The sequence below is a fragment of the Perognathus longimembris genome, chromosome 1 (genome assembly GCF_023159225.1).
Source record: "Perognathus longimembris pacificus isolate PPM17 chromosome 1, ASM2315922v1, whole genome shotgun sequence".
Classification (NCBI taxonomy): Eukaryota; Metazoa; Chordata; class Mammalia; order Rodentia; family Heteromyidae; genus Perognathus; species Perognathus longimembris.
The window spans coordinates 144,356,218-144,373,317 of record NC_063161.1 but is presented as its reverse complement, the minus strand read 5'-3'; the positions used below and the strand labels follow the sequence as shown (position 1 = coordinate 144,373,317).

The 17,100-nt window shown below is 47.3% G+C and overlaps 1 protein-coding gene across 5 annotated transcripts in view; it reads right to left on the bottom strand.

The window, feature by feature from the left end:
* Rgs3 (regulator of G protein signaling 3) overlaps nucleotides 1–17,100 on the bottom strand; it is a 142,461-nt gene that overhangs the window by 109,847 nt on the left and 15,514 nt on the right. For all 5 annotated transcript variants that reach the window (XR_007210043.1, XR_007210044.1, XR_007210049.1 and 2 more), the window contains exons 3-8: nucleotides 16,413–16,471; nucleotides 14,216–14,310; nucleotides 13,152–13,220; nucleotides 4,074–4,134; nucleotides 2,744–2,834; nucleotides 199–254 (exon numbers count right to left, since the gene is read on the bottom strand). Coding sequence is in view for 2 of the 5 variants with exons in the window: in XM_048339714.1 (XP_048195671.1) it covers nucleotides 199–254; nucleotides 2,744–2,834; nucleotides 4,074–4,134; nucleotides 13,152–13,220; nucleotides 14,216–14,310; nucleotides 16,413–16,471 (431 nt within the window). In the remaining 3 variants the exon portion in view is untranslated. The remainder of the gene's footprint in view (nucleotides 1–198; nucleotides 255–2,743; nucleotides 2,835–4,073; nucleotides 4,135–13,151; nucleotides 13,221–14,215; nucleotides 14,311–16,412; nucleotides 16,472–17,100) is intronic.

Here is a 17,100-nt window from a genome sequence, read left to right as displayed (position 1 = left end):
TCTGGCCCTCTCCTCACTCCACCATAATCATGAATAACCCAAGAGAAGCATCTGTTTGCTAGGATAACCACTTAGAAAAGTCAAGCGTAAGCCCTTCAGAATGCACAAGTTGAAACACCAAGGACAACACGCAGATCAGAACACCCTGAAGTGATGCTCAGGTGCTACCAGCCCCGGATGAGTTTACCCCCAACCTACCTGGAGTTTCTCCCCATTCTCAGTGTCTTCACCTCCTGGCACGTGCAGCAGTGCATCTACAAGGTGGCAGAGCCCAGAAAAGTTTCTGTTAGCCAGATGTGGGTGGCTCACACCTGTAATCCTAGCTACTGAGGAGGCTGAGGGCTAAGGATCACAGCTCAAAGCCAGTCAAGGCAAGAAAGTCCATAAGATCCCTATTTCTGATTAACTTCCCCAAAAGCTGGAAGTCAACCTGTAGCACAAGTGATAGAGTGCTAGCATTGACCAAATAAAGCCCAGGGATAGTACTCAGGTCCTGAGTTCAAGCCCCAGGACTGGCAAAAGAAAAAGCAAGCCAGGAGTTGGGAACAGAAATTTGTTCAATCTAACCATCATTTCCTTGTCTATGAATTATGAATAGACATTGCTTTTGTTTGCTTTAATAACCCTGTTCTTAAACCCTCTGAGACTAAAAAGAAAGCCCCCTATACATCAGAATTTTATTTAGATATGCTTAATCCATTAAAGAAGAACATACACAGTTGGCTGGTCTGAGGCAAAGCTTCTCTTTTCCAAATGGCTTTACATGATCATAGACTTCTGGGTTAATTCACTAGATGTTGTTAAGACACAAACTTATTTCCTTTACTACATCATTTAAAATGCTAAATTCTAAGCATACTTATCAGTAACCTATTTCTTTAAAATTCTTTGTAAAACTGTGGCATTGAGAAGAATACTTAGTAGGTAGTGATTAGGAAATCGTTTAGCTCTTTGAAAAATGTCAAATAATCATTAAAGATATTTCCAAGTGGATTAAAGAGATAAAACAAAAACAGGTAACCTTACTTTGTTGCCAGTAAACAAGCCAACAATAACATAAAAGTGCTTATTGGAGCCAGGCACAAGTGGCTCATGCTGTAATCCTAGCTTCAGGGGAAGCTGAGATCTGAGGATCAAGGTTCAAAGCCGGCCCAGGTAGAAAAGTCCATGAACCTCTCCAATTAACCACCCAAATGCCAGAAGTAGAGCTGTGGCTTAAAGTGGTGGAGCATCAGCTTGATAGGAAAACATAGAAAGAGTACCTAGGTCTCTAGTATAAGTCCCAGTACACACACACACACACACACACACACACACACACACACACACACTGCTCATTGTTTATTTTCAAATTTGAAGATAAAATAGATCACTGAGGTCTTCTGAGGATAGAACTAGGAAAGCTACAGGCATCTCATTAGAAACTCAAAAATAGGAACAACACTACAACAACCCAATGGCCTCTCCTCTCCTTTTCCGTGCCCTGCTGTTCAAGGATCACATTCCTTAGGAAAGTAACATGGCATGTTTGATTTTGTTCAGAAGCCTCTTCAGAGCCAGTATGTTAACTGGATAAATGCATTATTTGCTTCTCCATGTTTTACACTATTTGATTTGGGTATAAGTTAAGATTATATCTAAGATGAGGGGTTAAGGGGTTAAGCAGAAAGCGACCGGGCACTGGTAGCTCACACCTGTAATCCTAGCTACTCAGGAGGTTAAAATCTGAGGACTGCAGTTCCAAGCCAGCCTGGGAAAGAAAATCCATAAGACTTTTTTGTGGTTTGCTTTGCCAGTCCTGAGGCTTGAACTCAGGGGCTGAGCACTGTCCTTGGCTTCTTTTTGCTCAAGGCTAGCACTCTACCACTTGAGCCACAGCACCACTTCTGGATTTTTCTATATATGTGGTGCTGGGGAATTGAACCCAGGGCTTCACGTATAGGAGGCAAGCACTCTTGCCACTAGGCTATATTCCCAGCCCCAGAAACTAGTTTCTATTGTCATGTGAAAACCAAGTACAGATAACCCAGGAAGCAAGGCTTGGTGATGGGTCCATATGGCTGCGTGGGCCACTCCTAACCTCCAGGATACAGTGATACCCAAGGCTTGGGCCAGGAAGGGGCTTAGGAGCCAAGGCTGGGCTATATATGGGAAGGGCAGAACTGAAAGGGACTGAAGACAGGTGCCAGGGTTTCATGCCCATAATAGCAGCTATTCAAGAGGCTGAGACCTTAAGATTGTGGTTCAAAGCCAGCATGGACAGGAAAGTCTGTGAGACTCTTTAGTTAATCAGCAAAAAATCAGAAGTGGGGGTATGGCTCAAATGGCTGAACACAGCCTTGAGTGGAAAAAGAAGGGACAGCATCCAGGTCCCGAGTTCAAGCACACAAATAGGGAAAGAAAGGGACATGAAATCCAGGTCCTGGGCTTTAAGACCTCTTGGCAGAACTTAAATACCTTGCCCGCAGAGGCAGACAGTCCAATGTCAGCAAAGCAGTGCTGAGGGGCTCCCTGAGGGTAATGGGACCAGGTCAGCGTGTTCTCCAAGGAAAGTCCAACCAGATAGAACGTCATGGCCAAGTGTAGCCCGCAGCTTACATCCTAACAGGTGCCTGTGAGCAGTCCCCAGACCCAGCAGCCTCATAGTACCTGGGAGGCAAGCACCACGGAACGGGGACCAACACTACCACACAGGAAGGGGGAGGGGTTGGCCTAGGTGGGCACTGGAGGGGTGCTCACACACCTCTTGCTGGCCGCAGTCGCCGTCTGGCCACCTTCAGGTGCTTGGTCCGGCCCAGGTCCTCCCCCAGCAAGTAGTACCAGCCACTGATCTCCTGTCGTGAGAAGAAAGGATGCATTCAGACAAAAGGGGCAGAGGATAGGGCACAAGAAGGCATCCACCAGCCGCCCCGCCGCCCATACACAGAGCAGCCTCCGCTCCCCAAAGCTGCCATGACACCTTCCTTATGCTCGACGCGGAGCCCATCTCCTCCACCAAACCTCCCCAGTCTCTCGGCCGAGAGGATAACTGAGGCTTGCCTGCCTGCTCTTTCCCCCCACCAGATTGTACACAGGCTCTTGGATATGCCCAACACTAAACCCGTACACAGTAAGAGCACAATAAATGTTTGTGTACCACAACGAGAGAGGGGGGGGGAGACTGATGGGAACTGGGCTCTGGTGTCTCTCGCCTGTAATCCTAAACTACTTAGGAGGCTGAGATCTGAGGTCTTCATGGTGTGAAGCCAATCTGGGCAGAAAAGTTGAAGAGACTCCATCTCCACCTAATCAGCAAAATGGTAGACTAGCAAGATGGCTCAAATGGTAGAACATTGGCCATGAGCAAGCAAGCAGAGCACAAGGCTCCAAGTTCAAGTCCTAGTGAGCACAGACACACACACACACACACACACACACACACACACACACACACACGATGGAAAGACCAAAATGCAGGCATCCTGAGGCCCTTTTCCCAGGGGAATGAGGCAGAGGCCACAGTAAGGAGATCGTGAGGACTCACACACAGCCACCACCACCCCTCCCCCCACCCCCACTTCACTATAGCAGAGCCATGCAGAAGGCTGCCGGGATAGTTCTAAGGATGTGCAAATGGTGTGCATAGCTCCCCTGCTCCCACCTTCCTGTTGGGGTGCAGAAATGAGTAGAGGTAGAGAAGGGCTGGTGAACCAAGTGGGAAGGTCTCCAGATTCCAGGTCCTCTCCTAGCCTGAAGAACAGAGCTGTGCCCTCAGCCTCTACAGCCAGACCTTGATCCAGGGGAGGCCAGGAGTGCTCTGCATGCACGCACATACACACATGTGCATGCACACGCTCACACCACAAACATACACACACACACACACACACACACACACACACACATTTTTCAACATCCTACACAGCAGATCTTAGACTCAGCACTTCCTGCCAGGCCTTGGACCCAAACCATCAGCCAGCCTGATAACAAGTCTAGTGTTGGTGGGGTACCATGTCACAGACAGGAGTTCCACTCAAGGATTTCCAGGGGAGGCCTGAGGGAGATGACACTCCAGAAGCTTCCCAAGAACCCACCTTGTCTGGAGTCAGGAGAGACTTCACCCCAAAGCTCATGCAGCCGATGAGTGCACGTTGCCTGGGGGAAGAACACAAAGTCAGTACCATACCTTCCCAAACCAGCGATTCCACCATTAAGTGTCCCACCTCTGTCCTTCTCCTGTTTCAAGGTGGACACAAAGGAGTCCTTTTGGGTTTACAGAGGAAACAGTCTTACAGCTGGCTCTCTTCCAAGGTCACAGGTCTAGCCAGTAGTCTAGTCTGGAGGAAACCCGAGAATCCTAGGCCTTGGCACAGTACTTGCTCTACCACCACAAAAGCTTAGAACCAGCCAGGCACCTGTAATCCTAGCTACTTTAGAGGCTGAGATCTTCGGATCTTGGTTCAAAGCCAGTCCAGGAAGGAAAACCTGTTGAGACTCTTTTCTCCTATTAACCACCTAAACAGCTGGAAGGGGGAGTGTGGCTCAAGTTGCAGAGCGCTAGTCTGGAGTGAAAAGGTCAAGTGAGAGTACAAGGTCCTGAGTTCAAGCCCCAGGACTGGCACAGACACACACAAAAAGAAATTGAAAACCACCTCATGGTGTTTTCACTGTCTCAGTGCTAGGGGGATGGGAGAGCTGGTCCTCACAGGTAATCTGAGCCCCTACCTGAGCTGAGACTGCTCAAACAAGAGGAAAGGTATGGGGCCAGGGTTCAAGAATCTTCATTTCAGGTCCAGAAAGGGCCCAAGCAGTTCTTAGATGGCTGCAGGCAAAGTCCCAAGCACACCCCAACACACAAAAGTCCCCATGACCCATCTGACCTGGCTGCCTGCAGCGGAGGCCGGCATGAGCCAAGCTCAGGCTCACAGAGTGTCACTCTGTGGCAAGGAATAGAGTTTGAGCTTGGCCTTCTTTATTAACAGGAATCCAGAATTCCTGAAGACTTTCTACTAATCCAGGACCGATTAACACCTGACAGCTTGTAATAATGATGACATAGTTTCATAATAATAGCATGCAAAAAGACCTGCCATGTTGAAGAAAGTCTACCAGTCTATCATTAATTAAGTCCTACACACACACACACACACACACACACACACACACACACACACACACAGAGATTTACAATGGTTGAGGGGGATCATTAAGGGTTTTTGTTTCCTTTGAGTTTATACTGTCATTGCATTTTTGAAAGAAGCACTACTTTTGTAATCAGGAAAAAAAAGCGGTAGAAATGTTTCTTTAAGTACTTCTAATGTACCACATCCTGCTTTATCTTCACATTAGAGTTCTTCGTGGGTTATCTTAGGATTTGCTTTGTTTTTTATTTCCCCTGTTCTTCTCACTCTTACTGCACCTCCCAAGTCACTCCCCTTGATAGACATGCTTAGTAACTACTAATGAAGAGACGTCGTGGATACTTAGACTGACATCAGAAAGGCTCCCATCGGCAAGGGATTTGGGTTGTCCTGTGGAACACACATCAATGCTCACACTGGAATGACTGCCTAGCTAGGTAGTAAATGCCCTCAAATGTCCCCCACACCCCCACCCACAGGATTGGTTGTTCTATGGTTCAGGGCCCCAAGTAGTTCTGATCAGCCATCACCAAAGAGCCTGCCTGACACCTGGACTCCAGGTCTTGAACCGAGGATCCAAACTCAGTCCAAGGTGGAGCCCAGATAGATGAGCCTAGAGAAAGGTCTCCAGGGACCCTGCAGAACCCTCACCCATATCTGCCCCCCCGCAGAAGCTAGGGATAGTGTATGGATTTTCCAGAAAGGTTGGCAACTTACCACCTGAGAATCCTAAGGAAGACCTAACTAGCTCTCCCAGATGGTTGAGTCAGGGACAAGGATGAAGGATGCTAAGGGCCTGGTTCTCAACAGAGAACCACCTGTTTCTCAACAGAGAACCACCTGTCTATCAGTTCATGCTCTGAACCATAGCCATGAGGTCTCTGTATCCTTGCACTGTCTCTTACCAGCTGCCTTCCAGCTGTGGCTCCATCTGCTCCCCCTCTTCCCTGCCCATCACCCAAGGCCACATAAACACCTACTGCACAAGGACAAACACAGTCACCCCTGTAAAGCAACATCTCCTCAGCCACCTTCCCCAACCCCATTGCCCTAAAGAAGCATTCTTCCCTCTTGGGAAAAGGAGAAAGTAGCACTAGCAGGTGGCGGCGGCAGCTGCAGCCAGTGCACAAGCAACAGACATTCATAGAACAGCCACTGGGGACAGGACTTGTGGAGACTTGGCCAAGGTCCTCCCGCAATGTCCTGTTAGCACATTCGGAGACCTTTGGATAGCGTCTAGATGCTGTACGCTCTGCTCTTGTGCTGGCTGTGGCTGAAAGGCTTTATATCCTCAGGCTAGTGCATTAGCTGTAATAAATGCTGCCTCTCCCCACTCTTCAGTAAGTGGAATTTTTATTCCCTGGTGCTGTTACAGAATGCTAAATGGTTAATAGGATCCCTTGAGCTTTGCTTCCTGCTAAGGGGCCTCTGATGATTTCATGATCATTCAGGCAGAGTAAATTGTCACAATTAATGTCCACGAGCAGGAACCTCTCTCTGAGTGTTCTGCAATTAGCTCCTTCTGAAGGCTGCTCTTGAGGACCCTATGGAGGAAGAGGGCTGCTTTTACAAGCAGCCCAAGCATATGGCAATCAACCTGCCAGTTTATCAAGCGGGGCACGAAGGTTCATGTGGGAGAGGTCTGCGATTTCCCTAGATGCTGAGTCTCCGGAACCACGCCTCTGTTGCTGCCGACTGCCAAGGCCTTAGCTCCAGGCTTGGTGTGCTCCAGGCTTGACAAATGAGGGAATTCATCGAGCCCACGGCAGGTAGCGCTAGGCAAGGAGCTTGCAATGTTAAGGAAACAAGACAAACAGGCAGGAACTTAAATAGCAGTTCAAGCCATCCATACAGGACCTGCCACAAGGCAGGGTGAGATTGACAGATGAACAGCACAGGCAACAAATCCCAAAGGCTCAGGAGGCAAGAGGTCATTTAGGATGGAGATGCTTGCAGGAGGCCCCAGGAGCTGAGCCAAAAAGAATGAGAGGAAGATCGTTTTGGACACATACTGTAGGGTTAAACAATCTAATCTCAATTAAATTTTAACTTGATGGCTTAATTTTGAGTACCTATTTTTTCCTTTTTTTCCCCCCTTAGACTCTGTATCTGTCACTGACACAAAGCCACTGTCTGTTTCTAAAATCGAGCACAGGAAAGAAGATGCCTACAGAGCTCAGAACAGGACTCGACACACAGCAGACCCTCTGTAAATGTAGATTATATACTGTATAACAGGTTATACATCATACAATCAATTATGCATCATATTATATTAAATATGTGCATATATATATATATATACACACACATTTTTAACTTGGTGTATGCCACTATAATTCCTACAAGATTGTTTTCTGGCTACAAGCTCTCCCCTGCCCCACCTCCATGATACTAGGGCTTGAATTCAAAGCCTCATGCTTGTTAAGCAAGCACTCTACCACATGAGCCATGTCTCCAATCCTTTCTTTGATTTTTGGATAGGGTCTTGTGGTTTCATCGAGGCTATTGTTAGAGCACAAACCTTCGACCTCCACCTCTTTAGTTAGCTGAGATTACAGACATGAATGACCACACCTGGCCAGTCACAAATTCTAGCAGATGCTATCATTAGTACTAGAAACTTGAGTTTGCCTTTCACTATGTCATCAAACAGAACCTCCAGATAGCTTAGTTACATATTCAAAGCTATTGAGGGGTTATGATTGCTTTCTGAGTATGATGATGTTGTGGTGGTTTCTTTAGAAGCCACCCATACATATATATATATATATATATATATATATACACATACATATATATGCATGTAAGTACGTATATATAAACATAGATATAGATGCATGTATATATGTGTGTATGTATATATACACAGAGAGAGATGAGATATAAGATGGGATGAGGTGATGTCTGAGATTTGCTTTCAAACAATCTACTGACAGTGGGTGGAGACACAGTGAGATAAGTTGATATGTCCATAAATCGATAACTGACAGAACTGGGGCTATGCATACACGAGGCCTTCTATGAGACTTTCTACCTCGACATATATGTTAAAATAGCTGTAATTTTTTGAAGTTTATCAAACCACCATATGAAAATATCTATAATTTTAAAAGATCCACAGGACCTTTAGGCTGAAATAAACCTTAGAGGGCACTGCATATTGCAGATGAGGAAACTGAGGCTCAGAGCTGGGAGGAGTCTGGGCCCTGGCCTCGGAGCCAACAGAGTAGAGCCTGGCGACTAGGTTCTCCTCAGCCCAGCGGTACTCAACAGGCCACGCTGATGCCCACCACCCCCCACCTGAACTTCTCTGCACATCCTCATGTCTCTCTTGTATGACTTTATGGCCATCACTGGAAGATCTGAGGACTCGTGGACTACATGTTTCCCTCTTATCTCCTGCCAGTTCCAAAATGTACACCTCAAGTTGGGCACCAGTGGCTCATGCCTGTAATCCTAGCTATTCAGAGAGCTGAGATCTTAGGATCACTGTTCAAAGCCAGCCAGGGCAGAAAAAGTCCACGAAACTCTTACCTCCAATAAACAAAAAAAAAAAAAAAAAAAAAAAAAGCCAGAAGTGGAGCTGTGCCTCAAGTGGTAGCATTATTCTTAAGCAAAGCTCAAGGGACAGCTCCCAGATCCTGAGTTCAAGGCCCAGGACCAGCATGCACACACACACACACACACACACACACCATGTTATCATCATATAGCATATATTTGACTAGATGATTTATATAAAACTGCCCTCTGTAAGATCAAAACCACAGCAAGCCACTGACACTGAAAGAACATGGCTTCCAAGTCATTTATCACCTTCATGAGGCCTGCGAGCGTACTGTGATGTGTTGGCAAGTACACAGCCCTGCTGCCAGACTGCCTGCATTTGCAACTTGTTTTCTCTGCTTCCCAGCTGTGGCACCTTGGGCAAGTTACATAACCTTTCTGTGCCTGTTTCCTCACCTGTGAAAAGCAACAGTAACACACCCTTCCAATGGTGTTGTGAGGGTTGGAGAATGCATAGTCTGTGCTTGGTGTCCACACACAATAGTGCTTTGGTGAATATTTTGTATCACTTCGAGCCAGGCCTTTAGAGGGACAATAATGACTCCTATCCCTTAGGGTAGTTCTGAGGATTAAATGAAGTAGTATATAGGAAGTGCTTGGCACAGAGGCCAGCTCGGTGAATGCCTCCTTCCTTCTGCAACTGTCTTTCATGTTGCTAAGCTGAATGCCTGTCTTTCAGAGAACACAGTTTGATTCGGGAGCGTTTGGCACTGCCCACGTTCTCTGCGATTACTCCCTGTCCATCTCCTCCAGCTCAGAGACCTTCTTGTTCAGCTGGGTCCAAGAAGGAGAGTCCAGTGCGGAGCCTGAAGGGAGGCTGGGCTCCTCCTGCTGACAGCTCCGGCCTGTCTGAGCCTGCCCTGTCCCGCTGGAGCTCTGGGCTGGGACTGTGACCACGAGTCTGGCTGTGTTTTATTTAATAAGGAATCTCACTTTCCCAAAATAGGCAACAAGTGGAGACATTGCCCTAGTCACGCCGCCTCCCCGGGGGCTGACTCATTTTCCCCGGCCTCACTTTCCCTTCCAGAAACGTGACCTGCATGACGGACGCCTTCAGCAGCTCGACCGGCTCGCTGGCTCTGCTCCTGCAGCGGGAAGGACGCCTCCGAGCCAAGGCCTCAGCGCTTGCCTTCCCCAGCAGCTTGCTGGGCATCCCGCTGCCTCTCTGCAGAGACCTCCACCGCCTCCTTCGGGGTTTCCTCTGGGTTTCCCAGCCCTTCCAGGGCAGGTCCTGACCCCTGGTCCCTGCCGCTCCTTGCTTTCCCATCTGATCAGAATTTCAGCCACTGCTTTCAAGGTCATGGCTCCACGCAGGCCTCCCAAGCACAAATGGGTCTCTCTCTTTCTCTTTCTCTCTCCCTCTCCTTCTCACCATCTCCCTCTCTGTCTCTTCCCCCATGCTCTCACCTGGCTCTTCTCCTGGGACCTGCATCTCACTATATACAAAGCCCACTAACCTTCCTCTCTAAAAATATGTCTGGCTTAGAGGTCACCACCAGCTACCCAAGAACTATCTTGGACTTCTCCATTTGCTCTCATAGTAAATAACCAATAACTACTCTTTGGGCAGTTCTGGGACTTGAACTCAGGGCCTCATACTTGCTCAGCTTACTTGCAGGCACTGTACCACTTGAGCCATGCCATTAGTCTGCTTCTTTTTTTTTGGGGGGGGGGAGGTCCTGTGACTTGAACTCAGTGCTTGAGCACAGTCCCTGAGCTTTTGTACTCAAAGCTAGTGTTCTACCACTTGAGACACAGCTCCATTTCCAGGTTTTGGCTGGTTAATGGGAGATAAGAATCTCACAGACTTTCCTGCCTGGGCTGGCTTTGGACCATGATCGTCAGATCTCAGCCTCCTGAGTAGCTAGGATTACAGGCATGAGCCTCCAGCACCTGGCCTCTAGCCTGCTTTTTGCTGGTTATTTTAAAGATATGGTCCCATGGACTTTCTGCCTGGGCTGGCTTTGAACTGTGACCCTCAAAGGACTTAGCCTCCTGAGTAGCTAGGATTACAGGTGTGAGCCACCAGTGCCCTGCCTACAAGTACTACTACGTATTGGGAAGTGTCTTCCAAATAGCTCCTGGTTCCCTATTCCCCTCTTCTCTATCCCAAGTCATCTCTCTCACCCAAAGACCCCTTACAACTGCAGATGTAGGTTGTACATCATCATGGCCTTGCTCAATTCCCTCCAGTGCTTCCCAGTGGAAAAACAGTGCCTTTAAATGTAGGTTCCTATGCCATACCCGTGAAGATTTGGAGCTCATTCATCTGAGGTGGCACTGGGGAGCCTGAATTCTTCACAAGGGCCCCCATGAGATTCTGACACAGACAAGACTGTGAACCACAAGCCCTTAGGACGAAACCCTTCTCCAGAGATAACTACAAAGCCACCTGATTGTCTTTCACTTGACCTCCACAACCAACAAAATCTCTCAGCAAATAATTCCTCACTCCCCCCTCTATTCATGTCCCCTCTGCTCTAATGGATTCTCTTCTCTCCTTTTGCTTGTGCACAAAGCACAAGAGTAAAGGGCTGGATCCAACTGCCTGGACTCCCATCCTGGCTTCACTGTTCACTGCCTGTGTGACCTGGGACAAGGTACTAAGCTTTCTTACCTTAAGTTTCATCTTCAGAAAACTCAGGACAAAGTGCATCTGTGAACTGAGTATGATAGTGCATGCCTATAATTCAGCAGGTTAGGGTAAGATTGAGAGTTTGAGACCAACCTAGCCTACAAAGAGAGGCCCTACCTCACAAACAAAAAAAAAAAAAACAAACAAACGGGCACACATGGCTCATGTCTGTAATCCTAGCTACCCAGGAGTCTGAGGTTGAGGATCGAGGTTTGAAGCCAGCAGGGCAGGAAAGTCCATGAGACTTTCATCTCCAATAAACTACTCAAAAAAAAAAAAAAAAAGGCTGGAAGTGGAGTTGTGGCTCAAGTGGTAGAGCACTAGTTTAGAGAAAGAAAATAATAATAAGCTCAGAGACAGCGCCTAGGCATGGCACAAAAACAAAAACAACAAAACCTCAGTAATATACTATGTCAAGCTCTGATTAAGGATCATACCCACAAATGCTTGCTCTTTCTCAACTATATTCTCAAGTCTCTATCAGTAACCGGGGGACGGTCTCTGATTAGACCCATTGAGTCCTCAGCACCTGGAGTGTTGGTGGTAGAAAATGTCAGTTGAATGGATGGATAGATTAGTGGATGGTGAGTGGATGGATAGATGGATGGATGGATGGATGGATGGATGAGTGGGTGGGTGGATGGGTGGATAGATGGATAGATGGATGAACAGACAAGGTCTACAGTCTCATGAACATTATGATGAAAAGCAGATGCTCAATCAAAATAAATATACTTCTTTCTGAAGGTTAAATGGGGCCAAACTTCTAAAAGTACACTAGCTAATAAAAATTAGGGCTCTAAAAAGCATTCAGGGATTAGGGATTAGTAGAGTGCTTGCCTAGCTTGCACAAGGGATCTAGGCCTAAACACACACACACACACACACACACACACACACACACACACGCATCCAACATTTTCCAGGTCTACACAGATGAATTGAACTGCCTTTTATTCACAGAAGCCCCTTTTCAGTCTCATTCAGCTCTGTAATTGCTTGATAAATTACTGCTCCCCCACCCCATTCCTCCAGATTCCTTAGGCTATCTCTGCTAACGGAGCCCTGCTGCTCACAGTGGGCCTCAGAAGTTAATTGCTCCCTCTCCTCTTTCCTTAGCAGCCAATCCTTTCTCTCTTACTCACCTCCCTGTTCCTCCCCCCTCCACACCCCTGCTCTGTACTAGCTGTCATTACTGCCTTCATCTGCTCTCCTATGTCCTGCCTGACCCACAAGATCAGCCTGTTTGGATTCTTCCACACAAAACTTCCGCCCCCTAAAAGTACCTCCTGTGGCAGCCTGGGCCTATCCTACATATTCCTGCCTCCTTCCAGGCTGTGTCCTGCACAGAACACCTCCCAACCTTCTCTCCTGGCCTTACCCTTCACCTCTGCCCAGAGTCAAAATCCCAGCAGCTTAGCCCCGAGGCAAGCTCCCCTCTGCCCTCTCCTCCCTGTCCGTGTGACTCATTTCCTTCTTTTATTCCTGTACGCAGTTCTGTTAGACAGTGGTGACTAAGATACAGGCCTCGTTTTCACAAGGTGCGCAGTCCTGTGGAGCGGATTAGGTGCATGTTGTTACTATAATTGATCTCCACACAGCACCTGAATCATAGGCCCCTTGAGAGCAGGGCCCAGGTATTGGCTGGATGGCACCCCTGCTGGCCAATGCATTGCCTTGCTGATACTAAGTGCTCACTCAGCCAATGCCCACCAATGACAAGGTTGAATGATGGGGACCTGGGGGGCGGAGGCACAGAAGCCTTTGCAGTTTAGCATAGTGGCAACCACTCATTTATCCAGAATGTGCTCAGGTCAGCTCCTCACCTGGTTGCACCGGCCTGGTTCCATACGGTAACCAGAAGACGCTTGTGAGTGGCCTCTTCTGGGACGGGACTAGGAAGCAAATCAGATGATCAGTGTGTTAGGAGGGCCAAGCTCGGGCCAGACCCACGGAGTTGGCCATGACTCCAAAAATTTGGAAAGATCCTGAACAGCTGGTTTAAAAAAGAAAACAAAAAACCTATACTACAAATTGTGGGGGAGGGGGGATAAGTACTTACGTGCAGAACAGAGTTTACATTACATCGTTAAAGGACAAAGAAGAGGTTACAGGACACCATTATAAAACAATCCCATTCTGTAAACATGCGCAGAACTCCACACCCACACAAATGAAAGGAGCCCCACAAACACACTCGGCAGAGCTAAGCAGTACAACTAACAGGTATTTTCTTCATTTTGATCATTTACATTCTCTAATTTTTAAAAATAATTTGTAAAGTTACCTTGTGAAGTGAGGAACAACCCAAAACATTATGATTAATTATCACTAATAGGAAAAGGCCCAATGACCATGACCTTCCCATTGGCCCCAGAGTGCAGAAATGGGAGAAATAAATAATCACAGCGTCTCCCACGCTGCTAGGCGTTTTCACATTTATAGCTGCCAGCTCCCAAGATGGGTCTATTATTAGCCTCACTTTAAAAACGAGGAAGCCTGGGCCCAAAGAAGTTACAAATTTAAATTTACAAAAGACGATAGGAAGGCTAAATGTCCCGCTGTCCACTCGGAAAATTCCCTCTGCTGAAGGCAAAGACTTGGCCAGAGGCACAGTGGGAAATTGCCCACACGTTCCAGGGGCTGCATGCCCCGGGCTGGGCATGCCACTATGAGACCCAGCCAAGTGATTACTTCTCAATGTGGACCTCACCCTGGGCCTCCAGCCAGGGGGGTGAATGACACAAGGAGAGAGAAAACAAAGGCATCCTTTAGAAGTCAGTACTTTTCTGCTTAGATCTAGTTCTAGATCTGGCAACCAGTTTCCAGATAAATATTCCCCTCCACCCCTCTCCTCTCAAGGGCTGGCCCAGCTGCTCCAGACACTTACAAAAAGAAGTGCTCATGAAAAGTAGGGTCTCTGCAGTCTGGAATGATCTGCGTCTTCTGACATGGTATTCCATTGTCATCGGGGATCAAAGAGATCTTGAATTGGAAGGGGGAAAAAAAAGTATTTGTTGACCTCCTAGACATGTAATCCCCTAAACGCAGCAACTAACTCTGGGCATCTCTAAGCTACAAGCTTCCAGCATCCTTCACACCCACCAGCCTCTACTGAGGGCAGAATGGAGTCCTGCCAGGTACTGGACAGGAACAGGCAACCCAGAACCAGAAGCTCTGGAGTTGTGGTACCACCATCCAAGATGGCAGCCACAAGCCCAGCCAGAACTATTATCAGTTATTCCCCATCAAGTTTCCACACTTGATCTTAGCTAAAAGGCCACAAAGAATGAGCATCTGGTGGCTCACTCTTATTATCCTAGCTACTCAAGAGGCTGAGATTTGAGGATTACCCATGAGACTTGCATTTATACTTAACCCCCCAAAAAAATGGAATTGTGATTCAAGTGGTAGGGCACTAGCCTTGAATGAAAAGGCCAAGGCAAAGTATGAAGACCTGACTTCAAGCACCATAACCAACACACACACACACACACACACACACAATGAGAATTTTCCTTTAAAATCAAATGGTTCTTCTCTTATAAATCCCCGCAGCCCCCAGGCATTCCCTTCCTAAGTTTAGGTCATGATGTGAGTCATTACATTTGTATACACTACCCCACTTCCCAGTGCTGTTCTTCCTCTAGCTGGGATGTCCAGGCTACTCACATCCAAGCACCTCTCCAGGCCCTTGGCGGGGAAGGGCTTCAGAACAACATAGAGGTGGGAGCCAAGTCCACACCTGGTACCACATGGACACCTTCTGCAAGGCTCTTGGCCTGTGGCTCCTGCTGGAAGCAAGACCCTCGCCTTTGCCTGGTGTCTGACTTCCTCACAAGCACATCCTCACTGGTGCAGGGTCTCTAATTTCATGAGCATTCAACCTTCAAAACACTCTCTCCATTCTGCTGCCCAAACCTGGCCATCCTGCCCTCTAGCTTGGGGGGAGAAGGTGAAGACATTGCTTTTCAACAGAGGGCTTACATCCCAGCCTTCGGCATGCTCACAGTGCCACTTGTGTGGATGGCCAAGGTCACCCTTAAGATGTTACTTCTTTGTCAGCTGCCTGTGGCTCACTCCTGTAGCCTTAGCTACTGAGGAGACTGAAACCTAGAAGGTCATATGGTTCAAAGCCAGCCCAGGCAGAAAAGTCCTTAAGACTTCATCTCCCATGAACTAGCACAAAAGCAGAACTGGAGATGTGGCTTAAGTGATAGCTCCCATTATGAGCAAAACAAGGTAAGTGAGAGCACAAGACCCTGAATTCAAGCCTTAGAACTGGCAAAAAAGTAAAAAGGGAAGGGATGAACAAATGAAGAGGAGAAGGGAAGAACACAGTCAAGAATCCAGTATAGGGGTGGGATGTAGCTCAGTGGCAAAGAAAGTGCCTAGAGAGTGAAAAAAAAAAAAATCCAATGTAGCTGGGTGCCGGTGGTTCAGGTCTGTAATCCTAGCATGTCAGGAGGCTGAGATCTGAGGATTGTGGTTCAAAGCCAGCTTGGGCAGGGAACTCCATGAGACTCCTCTTATCTCCAATTAACCACCAGAAAACCAGAAGTGGTGCTGTGGCTCAAAGTGGTAGGGCACTAACCTTGAATGAAAAAGCTCAGGAACAACACCCAGGCCCTGAGTTCAAGCCCCATGACACTCCCCTCCAAAAAAAAAAAAAATCCAATGTATATCTTACAAAAGGAAAGGGGTAGGTAGAGAAGGGATAAGTAAGGATATGGAAAGGGTGACATTGGTCAAGATACATGGTATTCATAAACTGCTTTGTTAAATAGCAACTCCTTTGTACAACTACCTAAAAGTAATACAAATCATCTTTTTTTAAAGGCCAATAAGTTAGAAATTTAAAAAATAAAAAAGTTCCAGCTCTTCCCAAAGGCAAAAGGAAGGGATCTATCCTAGCCTAGAGCCTAATAAATGCTCACGAACACGATGAATGAGGTGGCAGGGCCCAAATGCTCATGACCTCAAATGGCCCCAAACCCACAGCTGCACTGGGACCTTGGGGCTCTAATTCAGTGACATTCTCCCCGATAATACCCCACCCCACCCCCACTCTTAGCCCCATCACATACCTTCACATAGGAATCACAGACGCCAGGCTCTCTGCTCATCAGGCCTTTGCCTTCTATAACTAAAAGAGAATTCAAAGTTGGAATCAATGCATGGGAAAACACACACACACACACACACACACACACACACACACACACAGTGATTAAAAGAACTGAAAATTAATACAAAGCCTGTCTGTGAGTAGTAGGCTGTGTCCTACTACTGCAGTAACAGTTATGGAATTACAGAATACATTCCACTCTCAGAATCTCACAGCTGGAAGGGAATTTAATAATGTGTTGAGTCCAGCCCATCTTTGAATAGAAAAGGCGGCTACAAGAGGTCCCAAAGGACTAAGAAACTTTTCCCAAGTCTTAGAGCACTGGGAATGGCAGTTGGATTTAGAACGCATGTCTCTTGGCTCTTGGTACCATCCAAGAGTGCCTTCCAGGAGGGGGGAACCGCACTGGGAACCTCCCTTGCCCCGTGATCGGGCAGTAGGATGCAAGCTGGGGCATTAGAGAGATCACATGTGAATCTCACCACTTACTAAGCGTGTGTTTCAGTGGCATTTCTTGCCTCTGTGGGGCTGGATTTGCCAATCTTCCCTAGATAGTGATGCTAACATGTACTTCACATGATGGTCCTGCTCATTAAATGAGATCATGGGTCTAGAGTGTCGGGTAGAATAGCTGACAAATAAAAGAA